At 37.9% G+C, this 14,010-nt stretch overlaps 1 protein-coding gene across 1 annotated transcript; it reads right to left on the reverse strand.

Moving 5' to 3' along the window:
- Positions 1-3,795: 3,795 nt before the first annotated feature.
- Positions 3,796-13,012, reverse strand: LOC113168119 (low affinity immunoglobulin gamma Fc region receptor II-like). The gene is made up of 6 exons (XM_026369126.1): positions 12,595-13,012; positions 11,261-11,524; positions 10,281-10,529; positions 9,846-9,959; positions 5,406-5,477; positions 3,796-4,632 (listed from the first exon to the last, which is right to left on the reverse strand). Exons 1-6 carry the CDS (start codon positions 12,623-12,625, stop codon positions 4,574-4,576), a joined length of 789 nt encoding a protein of 262 aa, XP_026224911.1. The 5' UTR covers positions 12,626-13,012; the 3' UTR covers positions 3,796-4,573.
- Between the last annotated feature and the right edge of the window lie 998 nt (positions 13,013-14,010).

Genomic DNA, 14,010 nt, shown 5'->3' on the forward strand with positions numbered 1-14,010 from the left:
TGAATTGTGTGGCAACAAGTGCAGCCATGAAAGTGAGTAACAAAGAACAGTTTGTTGAAGCAGTTTTATTTATCAGTGCTGTAACCACCTCAACATAACATACTTGTTGAAACGTGTTAAGAACAAGGCCTTTTAGTTGTAAAGTCTGATCTTCATGATGAAGCGCTAACAGATTATAAATGTCTGTGTCAGCTCTTGTGACGTTAGACTTAAATCTACAAAAGTCCACTTTATGCTGACTCTGGATTGAAAATGACTGACTGAAATGCTGTGCCACAGATTCGACTTCTACCACAACGTTCAGAGTTGGACACTAGGTGACAGGCTAACTGTCTATATGTTAACATCAGCTTGAAGAACTTTATAAAATCAAAGTGGACACACAGAAAGGAAGAAGAGGTGACAGCACAGGTCTGCAACCATCTTTATTCAGTCGTTTAGTAAACATAATTTTGGGTTTCCAGTGAGCTGATCTGTTTGTTCATGAGTGAAACAAATCTCCCTCTTGATTTCAGTCAGTCTCATTCCAATCATTTAAATCTAAACTTAGTTCAAATCTATTTTCATGCTGTAACACTTACGTAGTGAAACTTGTTTGTTCTTTGAGACTCATCTTTGAGTTTTCATTACTGAAGTTTAAAGTTACATAGATCAGTTTTGTTTGGACTTCATCAAAATTTCAGGTGTTCGTAGCATCAAGAACCAAAAACACAACAGATTTAGAGTTTGTGTCATGTGCCTTCTCTGGTGTTTCATATTGTTTTGTTACTTTCTTTTCATACATTATTTACAGCAAGTTCACTTTTGAGTCTGCTGAAAGTAGTAACATCCACAGCTGAGCACTAGGTGTCACCATGTTTCAATCTCACACACCTCAGACCAGACTCAATTCAATTCAATTCAATTCAATTCAATTTAATTTGTATAGCATCAAATCACAACAGAAGTCATCTCAAGGCACTTTACAGTGTTTAAGGTTTAAGACCTTACACTGTCAATTTATAATTTAAAATATAATACTTAGAATAATTTATAATTTTAAATAACTCTAGCTGAACTTATGTATCTAAACATTTTACTTACTTATCTGAAAATGCAAAGAAACAAACAGAAAAAACTCTGCATCATTGTTTCCAGATAAATTATAACTTGGGCACAGTGGAGATAAAAAAAAAAAAGATAAAACAATTTTCCATTAACAAAAGATTTGGCTATATTCCAAGAAATCAGTTTCTGTTCTTTGTGTGACTGAGATTCACAAATGCTGACTTCAGCTGGTTCAGGTTGACAAACTTTTTAAAAATTAATAATAAAAAAACATTTTTATATGACAATAGATGATTAAAGTAATAAAGTTCCTATATTTGGCTGTTTGTTCATATGAGTGCAAACAATATTATCCAAATCTTTATTTTGTGACTTTTATGATTGTGTTTTTGAGTTTAAGTAGAACAGAAGCTTTTTTGTGTGATAGGATCACAGACAAAATCATAAAAACATCCACCTGAAGGAGCTTTTTCATGTATCTTTTCATTATCTTTTATTCTTCTTTTTTTTCTTCAGTCACTTTGACTGATGAAAAATGCATGTAAGCGAAATCCTGGAGGCTGCAGATGAAAATGAAATCCATGCACGGTATACTGCTAACAGACTTTATGACACCTATAATCTGATGTCTTGTTTCGCAGAAATGATGTGTTACAATCTAGTTTGAAGGCTTTTAATACATCAGATTAATCAAGTCACTCCAGCTAATGACTAATACATGTTTCTAATAAATACATGGGACTAAAAAGTTTGTCCCAGGCTTCTTTATGGGGTTAATATGGCTCAAACTAGATCAAACTTCACAGACTCTGGGGATAACATGCAAACGTATGTAGAATGAAAAGGCAGATGTCCTCAGTCTTTTGGTTCCTGTTTCCTTCTCTAACATCTGAACTCCCCCACTCACACCAGTTTCCCTGTTATTTAATCATTTAATCCTGCATCATCAGTACCACCACCCAGCCTGTACCTGTATTGGCCTTTGCATCCGCCAGTCTATTCATCATGCACCAGATGACCAGAAAACTGGTCTCTCTCAGCTGACAAGGAGTGGTTTGTTTTTTCTATTGCCTTCAGATGCTGTGTCACTGTATCAGCAACCAGAAGCCTGAGTATCTAGTAGTAGAACAGACTGAACAGCACACAAGGAAAAAGACTTTACTGGCTAATGCAAACCTGTCACATGATAAACCAAAGCACAGTGAGTATAAACAGTAGTCCAGTGGGATTGTAAGATTGTTGATTTAGCTGTGTAGCCATGTTGAAACATAAATATTTTCATCAAATCTTCATCACCTGCTGCACTGGGAACAGTTCCAGACAAGTCTCACTAACTCTTCCTGCTGTAAAGATTCAAGAGATCAGTTAACAACAAAACCAGAGGAAGTATAAATGCAGCACTTTTTCCATTGAAACCTGTTGTGCACAAGGAACAAAACTAGGTTTTGTTGTGATACTACTGTACAGCATTTCCTGGTACTGAAGGACTAAAAAGACTGATTGTTAACCAACACCTTCTGCTTATCTTGAAGGGAAAATTACCCAGAATTTGGCTTGAAAACAGGAACTGATTTTAGGAGGAGATACATCTACTGCTGCATGTTCATGTTGATCAAGTGTGATAACAAGTCTAACTGAGTCTGAGGACAGACCTGAAAGTGGACAACCCAAACTGAATCAGGACTGCTGACCGGTGCCTTTTCTTCCATGGGTACCAGGGGAGGTTTGGTGAGAACAAGAGGACACACAGCTGCATCTCTGAGAGCATCCTCTCTAGCTGCATCGCTGAGAGTGTCCCCTCTAGCTGCATCACAGCCTGAAGCAAAACTGAAAGGCACAAAGTCCCCAAAGTACCCCAACAACCCAACCAGTGTTTGACTCATACTCTTACTCTTACTGCCACCAAGGAAACGATACAGAAACATCAAAACAGAACCAGCAGGCTTAGAGACAGGTTCTACCCACAAACTCAGACCTTTGAACTCAGTGACTTTGTGAACACATACACAATATAACCACATGTCTGATACTGAAGCTGATTTAATGTATGAGACTATTGTTCTGGCTTTTAGCCTGGAGACTGTGTTGAACCTTGAAGCTGGAGAACTTCCCCCTCTGAAGGAGGCTGTAATAAAAGCCTGCAAACATAAGAAGAGACTAACTATTTTTTGATGTCAGTGAGTCACAGGCTTGATGCAGGTAGTTCAAACAAAGGATTTAAAAGGTTTTAATTGTCTCATTTCCATCTTTTGATCTTAAATCCAAATGTCTTAGGTGTACAGTGGACAATCAGGATGTTAGATTGTGAATCTGGCTGCAAAATCCAGACACTCTTTATATTCTAATTAACAAAGAATCACGTGTCGTCACTCACATGTCTCTACTGAGACGTCTATTCTTTATCCAAAAAAGGTAATTCATAGTAAAGGGAATCCTCTGTGGCTGACGTCTTTGAGGGAGTGGAACAGGAACGAGGAATTACCTGATCAGTCAGATATAAATACTCTAGTTTATTTACACTAGTACTTTGAGCTGCTAAAGTTAGTAACACTGCTGAAACTTTGAGCCAAACATACTTACATGGGATCACTTTCTGATGTGAATCATACTCAAAGTAATGCGATAAAAATGTTGAATGAAACAAATGACATCAAGTCATGTGAAATGACGCCACTCTGCAGTTTGCAAATACTTTCAGGCCAAATTTCTGTAATAGAGAATGAACTGATTAAATATAAACACAGTGTGTATTCAGACAATTTTGATGTTTAATTTTTTATATTCAGAGAACTTTCAAACAACAGTTTAACACTGAGTTATTGTTTAGGAAGGGTAGGAAGTGAAAGTACTTCACAAAAAACAACTGCCCCAGGCAAATTTGGATTATTTTACATATGTACAGTAAAATCCCTGCTTGTGTTTTCTCACACATGAGTGGTTCCTTTTTTGTTCTGCCAACTTCTTCTGCGGCAGTTTGATGAAAACTCACTCACTCAAACTAATTATCAGGACGTCAGCTGAGAAAAATAACCTAAAATCAGTGCAGATGCAGAACCACTGTGAAAGAACAGTACACCTCTGGTGAAAAAGAATAGATAAAAGAAGACCTCAAAATTTCCACCGTAGCAAAACAACAACAAGACAGAGACACAAAACGACCACATAAAAACACAAACAGATGAACAGTGACCACAAAGAGATAAAAGAAGGGCACAGGGCGACCACCTACATGCACAACAACCATAGAAACTGTAAATGGTTATAATAATGCAAAATAACATTAAACTGATGGTTCAGAGACACAAAATGGATAAAAAAAACTAAAACTAAACAGATGCAGGTTTGTGCAAAATGTGAAAAACAAGTGACGAGTAAAGGCTCAGCTCTCAGCGAGGGGATTTGTGGACACTTCTCAGTCGTGCTGCGGAGAAACTATAAACTGTAATGTAAACTGAAACGTCGAGCGTTTCTTGTCCTTTAACCCAAATGTTAGACATTCATGCACGTCTCCGCTGGTTGTTTCCTGTCAGATGGTCGTCAGATTGAGTGTTGAGTAGAAAGTCTCTGCACTGTCCATAGCTGTATCTGAAGAGGAAGGAGGGAGACAGGCGAGCTGTTAACGTGCACAGTAAATCATCTCCAGCCTTCAAAGTCAAAGAGTAACAGACGTGTCCTATAAATATATTAACTCTAACAGAAAGTGATGAAACCAAACTGAAAACAGGACAGCTCTTTGGGTTTTTCCCCCTCAGTAAAGAAGCGACCTCTACCCTCAGAGAACAAGAAAAACACTGTGACTAATGAATCTGCTCTGTCTTCACCCTAATAGTACAGTGAATTTAGAATTAGTGGGAATCATTCTTGGAATAATACCACACTGGGACTTCCCTTCTCAGCTCCAGACCTGTTGTAAAACCAACAGGAGGACGTAACGTCTAGAAACAAAGGTGTGTCAAGAGCGGTAGGGCGGGACTTCAGTCACCAGGAAAAACAACAACAAAGGCACGTGGCTCAGACTATACGTTGGAGACGATGGAACATATTACTGAATGGGTGCGAACAGATTGGAGGCAGAGACATTAGTTTCAAGGGTGAGTATCATAGTGTGAGAACTGGTTTCTGGTTTGAAACTCTTGAGCCTAGAAGTTGAGGAACCACTATTTTAATCTTCATGTGTGTGTTTTACTTTATTATTTTATATGTTTTATGTAAAATCCTCATATAAAAACTAACTACTTACTGCCACTAACAGTTAAATGTTGTGCTGAATCAAAAGTACAGCGTGTAGCAGAAATCAGATAAAAGAGCCTTTAGACAAGTAACTGTACTTATTGTCTGTAACAACTTAACAAATTTACCTCTGATCCTCTGTGGTTGTACTTCCTGTGTGATGGTGACGTCTGTATATGAAACATCACGGCTGGTTTTCACTGTAACACAAAAGCAATTGTTGTGTTACAGGTGTCAGGATGAAGAAAGGACTTTACTGAAGTGGAACTAGAGATACATTATAAATTATTATGACCAACACACTTCAACTCTAAATTAAGCCTTTAAGTCTTGTTAGATTACATATTTCTATAACTAACAAAGTCTTGTGTTGGGCCTCAGTAGGAGCTAGTTACACTCACACAATGTTACTGAAAGCTCATCAGCAGGAATATTCACTGGTTTTAAACCACCTTATTGGGATCTTGTTAATTCTGAACAGACAGGATTGAATCACTGATCTGATGATGAATAGAGACTCTGTACGCCTCCTGCTCCTCTATCATTTACCATGTCTCCCAAAAAAACACTATAAACACATGTCGAACACAGAGCTTTAAATTCATTACTACTGCTATTACAGCCTTACATCAAGCTGTTGACCTTACAGCTGGTATTACTTCAACAAAAACAGTCCACTGCTGCATGAAATCTATAGCTTTGACCACTACCGCTGTATTCATAACTATTTAACCCCCATTGGAAATGAACTGTTTGCAATCTTGGAATTAAACCAATAATTAAAATAGCTCAACACAACTCAGGTAACAATTGTTTTCTGCACAGTCAACACACATAACGACTACGTAAGTCTGAAAATTGTTCAATAAACTGATCAGAATCCATCAGAAAACATAAATTTCCAAATCAGGTACTGTCTAAAGCAAAACTGGTGCAACTAAAAAGTGTTGGATTAGTCGCATCAGGGGCGCTCGAGACAGAACACATCAAATACTGAACTGGCTAAGTTCATTCAAACATGTCCACTGTCATGTGATTGAATGCAGGGCCAAGTCAAAAGAGTTAAGAGATAATTACCTTCAACAAACAAGGAGAATGATATACATTTATGCAAATTTTGCCCCAACACCTGATATTAAAATGGGGATAATTCTGAGTTCTACTGTAATTCGGTCCTCAATCGTGCCAAATTGCTCCAGAAAAGCGAAGCAGGCCGTGTCAGCTGTGATTGGTGCACTCTGTAGTATTACAGTGGTCACACAGACCATGTTCTCCAATGCTCTCTCTATGTTATGTGCTGCAGTAACTTCAGTACTGCAGCTTCTAGATGCTGATCAGCATCTATTAGCTCCTACTCCAACTTGTTCCACTCAGTAGTTTCAGCATGAGTCACAATTGTTTGTAGTACTACAACACATATTCATAGAAAGTAGTCCTCCAACTAGTAATTTAGCACAAAAGATTAAATGCACATAACAGCGTGGGTGTAGATTGAACATAGAAGCACATAACAAGGTTAACGCCAAAGATAATGTTCTGACTAATCGCTACAGTGAAACAAACAAAAAGGCAAAAACTAGCAGTAACAGTGGTACAATAAGTATTTTCAAAGTAGAGAGGTGATAATTGTACTTCTCACAAAATTCACACTAAAAATACAATGTGGAACTACGTCCAACATAAATAATGCTGCCAGAACCTCCAACCAGGATGTTGTATAAAGAATAAGGAAGTGTGATCTGTTGTGATTTGGTGCTGTATAAATACAAATAAATGGAATTAAACTGAAATTTACACAAAAACATTTGATTTAAGGTTTAAAGAGATTAGTACCAAGAAATTTAACAGTATTTTTCAAACCTTCCAACTTCCTGGTTTCCTGTTTCCTCCTGATTTTCCAGTATTGAGCTAAATCATAACAGGACACCTTCCTGCTATCTGCTGCATCACTTTGACCTGTTGTGTCATTTGCATACAAGGAATAAAATGAAGCAGAAAGGAAACACTTCATAAGGAAAGTACTGTTTGCCTTGTAAATTTCAGAGGGTTGGTAGGTATTGTATGTATTTCCTCTATGCTCCTGTTTCTTTATTTAATAATGTATCAATAGATTATTTTTAAAGGTAGGGGTTTGGCGCTGATGTTCGCACACTGTGCAGGCTTGTGTGTCAGTATATCGTCTATTTTGAGCTGTGTGACTTGGATATCAGAAAGCAGATAACCTACAATATGAATTGACAATGAACCTTTTTGTATTTGTGGTGCAGCTGTGACCTTTCTTATTTGGCTTTGAACATGTTCAAACAAACACTACAGTAGTAAAATAATGTCATCTGAAAAAAAACAACACTAGCTTCACACTTTACAGTATTTGCTCATCAAGCTACACAATCACGATGTAACCAACACTCCTTAATCTGTTCCTTTTATTCACCTAAAATGAGACAAGCATGAATTCACCCATGGAGGTTGAAATAGAAACCTCTCTTTACAATGAAAATGTCAGGGAATTTTTTCTTGTTATATTTTTAATGCAGGCTCTGTTGTGCAGACACTTTCAGTTCTCACCTAAATGTTATCAGTAAACAAGTCATTGCACGGCTTTCACACTGCATTCACTGTTGACGTTAAACCTTTGCATCATGAAACTCTTTTAGATTCCTGTACCCATTGTAATGAAAGCCTACATTTGGGCTTAAAGTTATACAATCATTACTGTAACTTACAAATTATCAATCCAAGTGAAGCTGCACAGTAGATAAGAGGAACAACAAAGATTACCCATGTTAACGTTGATGCTACTTTTCTTTTGAACAAACTCTCTTTTCTCTGTCACGCATTTGTAATCAATGAGCCACAGCAGCTTACATGACTACGATTACATCTACAATGCTGCAGAAGCAGACAAACATATGCTGTTTTCAGACGTGTCCCAGAACTGAGAAATTCTACATTATGTGGAGGTAATGATAAATAAAGAACGCAAAAGTCAGTGGGTCTGGATGCTAAACGGACACCTACCAGCTCCCTAGTACAAATTCTGAGTAAGGTTGAGGTCTGCTGAAGACACTTTTACTGGATCCACTCAGCACAGCACCAGAAAGTTGGGGAAATATCTAAATGTATCATTTCTCTTCATGTAACCGTCTGCAGGTCATACATGAAAATGGATACAGTCATTTATTTTAATACTGGAAAGTTTGTAAAAATAGTTTGGAAAGTTAATTTTCACTTTCTGTCGACGACCGCTCTCTAACACCTGAGGGGAGTGTAGGAAAAACTTCACTGTTACCAAAGCTGGTGGGTGGAAACTGAACTTCATTTACAGACTGACGGCTGTGTCAACATTTCTGGGACTTTTTTGGACAACAGAGCCCAGTCCACTTGACTGGACAGACAAAAACACCCGGGCACTGAAACTATTTAAATTAGATTCTGAGTAGGTCCACAGACAAATAGAGACTTTGTCATTATTCATCCTGTGACCTATTTGTCTTGTGGAGCCAATGCAATTTCAACTGTATGAACAAAATATTACGTAAATGAAATACCTAAACAACAAAGCAGCCATTTTGCAACACCAAATACCAGACAAACATGAGTTTACTGACTGGCTAACAACACAAAACACAGCTCTAGTTATTAGTACATACTCAAAATAGCTACAGCCAGTTTCATAAAGCAGGTGGATCCACTCTCAGTTCTCATCTTGTCGCATCTTTATACAACTACACTGCAACTGCAATAAAAATAAAATCAATTGCCACTGAATTATTATTGTTAACTTTTAACATAATGAGGAAATGTTGAATATAGAGCTAAATGGGGATTCACAAATATGCATCATCATATATGATACATATATATATCACTTCCGAGATCTTGGCCGTGCAACTTAGCACTTAGACTTTTTTAGACTTAGACTTTTTATTTGCAAACATTTTGTGACAGAGGAGGTGGGTGGTGGCGGTGGTGCGACTCCACTTTAACCCAGCAAACTGAGAGTGTTCAGCAGCGGAGAAGAAGGGAACGTTAATAAGGCTGACGTACAACTGGTGGACCGCTGATATTAGGTCATTAGTTGCAACAGCTTTTGCAGTTTGCAGGCTGCACACGGCCCTGCTCCTGCCTTCTTCAAAACCATCATGACAAACTAAAGCAAGTACGGCTGCACCTATACCTGGCAAACTGTGTCACATGGTAGAAGAGTTTGTTTAAATAAATCAAAAGGGAATGTATGTCTATGATTAGAAGCTTGAAAGTCTCTTGAATTACATATTATTATGTTGCCCACAACCAAAAAAAGATCAGCGGTTTAGAATAACATTTAATTTTGTTGACAAAAACAAAAATAGAAGTTTATGTGGTTTTCTGTAGCTTTGAACATCTCATATCCTCTGTCCACAGAAAAAAAAGTTCAGCTGTGTTGGATATAGCCTAGTCATAAATAAGGAAAAATACTGGTCGACCTTAAGTTAAGATTTTATTCCACATTCTTTCACAAAGATGATAGCAACTGAAACAGCAGCGTGTAAAATGTCATCATATTTACATGAAAACACACTGACCTTTGTGGCTTCTCCAGACGCAGAGCAGCACCAACACCAACAACAGGCAGACACCCACCACAGGAAGCAGAATGTATTTGGGGTAGGAGTTCACCGTTGTCTCAGATTGCCTGGCTTTGAAACAGAAACACCACAGTTTGACCTCATTGCATCAAACGAGGAGCTCTGCTTTGTGCTAAGCTACAGTAGGCTAATCATCCTGAGAACAGATCACTGGCTAGTTTGACAGTGAAGCAGCACAATTCCCAAGATGGTGGAAAATTCCTCTAAATTAGAGAGAACCACTGCAGCTACTAACATGTGTTCAGTCTTTCTCATGGTTTTGACATCCCAGGCACTTGTATACGCAGCCCAGATAAAAGTGGGTTCAAAATGGCGGAAGGAAGGAAGTTGGGTGAGAAACTAGGTTTTCAGGGCGTTTAAGTCTGATCTCACCAATAGTTCTCAGTTGGCCATCTGGTGATTCTCCAGCTCCAGAGATGCTGCACTTGTAGAGTCCTTCATCAGCTTTAGAAACTCTGTGGATGGTCAGGTTTCCTGTGGAGCTGCTCCCAATGAAAAGCCTGTCTTTATAGAAATGAGCAGTTAGATTGGAGGAGGACGTCTCCTTGCTTGTGCAGGTCAGAGTCACATCTTCTCCCTCCATCACGGGATGAGCAGGACTCTCCAGGATCACAGAACCAGCTGAATGACAAAGACAGGGACAAGAAAAACTGTTGGACCTTCTGAGGTTTCGACTTTCTGCATGATACAGTGCATGAATGTTTCTGTTGTGGCCAATGTGTGAATTTGCTGGTTAGAAAATATGATGGCTGTCCTGTGCGTCCCCCCAAGACCAGAGCAAAGTCTGAACAGGAAACAGCCAGTAGCAGAGAAAGAAGCAGAACTACCTGTGTGGTTGTACTTGTTATGCTGAGAAGTCAAGGTGGTGTGGGGGTCGATTCTCGTCTCTCCTATTCAGCAGCTACTGTAGTCCAAGAGTCCAGAGTATCCCATTCATAATAGTAGTTACAATATATTCTGGACTGACCACAGTCTGCTGTTGTCCTTTTTTGTGTGCTCACATTAATGGTAATGATGTCTGTGGAGCTATTTATAGATAAACTACCAAACCCATAGTTCTCATGACTAAACATGTCAGGGTAGGTTTTAGGTTTAATTGCACATTTAGTTGATGTATTTGTGTTTGTCTGAGTTCCTCTTCCCACTTTGGCAAAACATCTAACTGAGGCTGAAGCCTGGGTGGTATTTTCTTCATTTTTGGATAAATAAATAAAACTTTCTTTTGTTTAGCCATTTCCAGCTCGGTCACTCAAAGGCACAGATGCACATTTTGGTCAAACACCTTAATGCAAAATCAGTGAAAATGTGATTGGGGTCTGGACAGAGAGGAGTCGGTAGTTTGTCTGACTTACCTGTTACAGTGATGTGAATTGTTTTGCTGCATCTTCCTGCTGCAGACTCACACCAGTACACTCCACTGTCTGACGGGTAAAGGTCCGTAATGAAGCAAGTAGAATCATTTGTTGTATTATTGGATTTGGTACATTCTTCATTTATTTTTGTGGATGTGTTCCTCATAACTCTCCATACTGACGAATTTCCCAGCTGGTCACAGCTCAGTGATACAGAGTCATACTGGAAGAACTGGGATCTGCTGGGAAGGACTCTCAGAGAGGCTGCAAGAAACAGAGAGATGATGGCAAAGTGACACTGTTAGTGTAAACGCAACTCAACAAGGAATGTAGAATAAGAATAATTAAAATATGTTAAAAATATGTCTCACAGAATTGAACAACTAGGGAAAGCTATTGACTCGGCAACTTTCACCTTCTTTATATTTAGTTGCTTCCTTGTTGCACTAATTTTGAACAGCAAGTGAGTTTATTCAAGTTTAGTAAAGACATTTAAAAACTGCAACAAACCTCCCAGCTCACAGATAAAGAATCTGGTTCATTCTAAGTTTGTTTTTCATTGTTAACACAGAATGTTAAAAATGCTGTTTACAAAGAAACAAAAGTCAACGTCATTTGCAGCCGCAGGGCGCTAAAGTAGACACAGTATAGGTAATCAAAGCTACACGTCGCCCACGATCAGAGAAACAAGAGCAGCATATAAAAGTAGCTGCTGCTTGTGTGAACGCTCGGCAAGAGACAGTGACACTTGTTAAAACGACTTTTATCAGATGCAGACGCTTGTGGCCTTTCAACGATACATATCTGGCTGTGAAGGAGAATAACAAGGTTTTGGAACAACCTGGTGAGTTTTGGTGTTTTAATTTAAGTCTGCAGTGTTAACTGTGATGTACTAGCAGATGTATGGCTATGCAGTAATTACACATTTTACCTGCGCCTAGTATCCAGAAGTAGTTCAGTGTTAGCAGCCTGCTTGAAATGTATGTGTTTCTGGTGAGGACTTTGTAACATATGTTTAGAAACATGCTCTATAAATGCATGTATTTATATTTATTTACTGATATATAATTAAGAAGTAAAACAGTTAAAAAAAACAGCTCTTATTCATTCAAACTATGTTTTGAGTCATGAATCAACAAGTAATTCATTAAAAAACGTATTAATGAATTAAGACCAAAAACACAGTCGAGAAAGTGAAGTAGAGCTTAAAATTGCATTAAACATATTTAGATTTAACAGAAACTTGTAATCAAATTCACATTATATGAAAATAATCAAGGTTTTAAAACTAAATCGATGTGCAAAAATGACAAAAACACACATTGAGTACGCACCAACAACTGCACACAGTGTTGTTATCTCCATTCTGCTTTGACTGACTTGTAGACCGGGGTGGGTTGCAGGGCTGCATTACACCTAACGTCAGATTTTATATCGCACAGAGGCCACAGCTTCCTGCCTCACTGATCATTTCCAGGTCCAAATGTGTAAAGAGTTTGTTTGCGCAGGATATGTGTCAGCATTATTTAGTTTTTCTGCCACCTTAAATGTCAGAGGATTGTGGCCCAGCCCCCATTTCACCTTCATAATAATCTGATTTTGATCTGGCTTTTATGGAAACAGGCGCTAAAACCCACCTGTGTATCTAAAATTAGATTTAAGAGATGGAGTGAACTTTAATTTAAGTCAGGTTAAACTCATGACCATTCAATTATGAAATTTATCAGCTGTTGTTCAGAAGCTGAAGCACAAGGCAGCACGACACAGACATGTGCAGTCTACATGTGGTTTTAGTTGCACAATATTTACCAGTTCACAAGTGTCGTTATTATTTATTTAAACAAGAGGAAATCCTCCTCTCTAACCCCCCCCCCCCCCCCCACTGTGGTAATTAAATGCATGTCTGTGAATATTTACGTACTTCAAATTGTGATATTTACTGTCATATTAACTGTCATCATGGGCATTTATAACTTAGTGAGTCAATGAATTTAAACAAATTAATATACAATTAAACAGTTAAAAATTATACATTATATTTTGGCACTGGTAAAGTGAATAGAATTTTTCACTATATTCTGACACTTTCTGAACCAAAATGTAACTGTATTAAATAAAAAAAACAACAGATACATGAATTTAATAATTTAATAATAATTGCAGCCCTAATGTTTTACATCTACATCTGAAGGGTTTAACATGATCACACTGATTAATGGCCCTGCTAGGCCCCTCAGTGTATCACATAATAGTCATATTCACTTTTATTTTATTTCATAATTTATGGTTTTGTAGGGTAGTGGAGTGGTAGGTAGTTTTTTTTTCACATCAACCCTTATCTTTTTTTTTTTTTTTTTTTTGGGGTGGGGTTCTCTGAAAATAGCTGTATGAGATGGTACTCTACTTTTGACACATGAAAACATTAATGAAGTGGAAAGGTAAATGCCCCAATTTCTATGTTTTGAAACAAGCAAGTTCATCGTGATTATGTTGAATTGCACCCAACTAACACCTAAAACAGATGAGTCATGCTGTTGAGTCATGTAACCTGTGATGCTCCTCACATGCTGTTATATAGTTTAGGAAAAAAAAGGAAGTCACATGTGAATAAGCAAATGATAAAAATAGACAATGAAGCTACTTTAATAATCTAGTTATCTTCTTTGTAGTTTTTGTATTGCTTTAAGTTGTTCTGTTGATGTTTGCTGCTTTGTGTCTTTCTTCTCCTTCTACTAAGTAATGACACCACG

This window comes from Anabas testudineus, chromosome 18 (genome assembly GCF_900324465.2).
Source record: "Anabas testudineus chromosome 18, fAnaTes1.2, whole genome shotgun sequence".
Classification (NCBI taxonomy): Eukaryota; Metazoa; Chordata; class Actinopteri; order Anabantiformes; family Anabantidae; genus Anabas; species Anabas testudineus.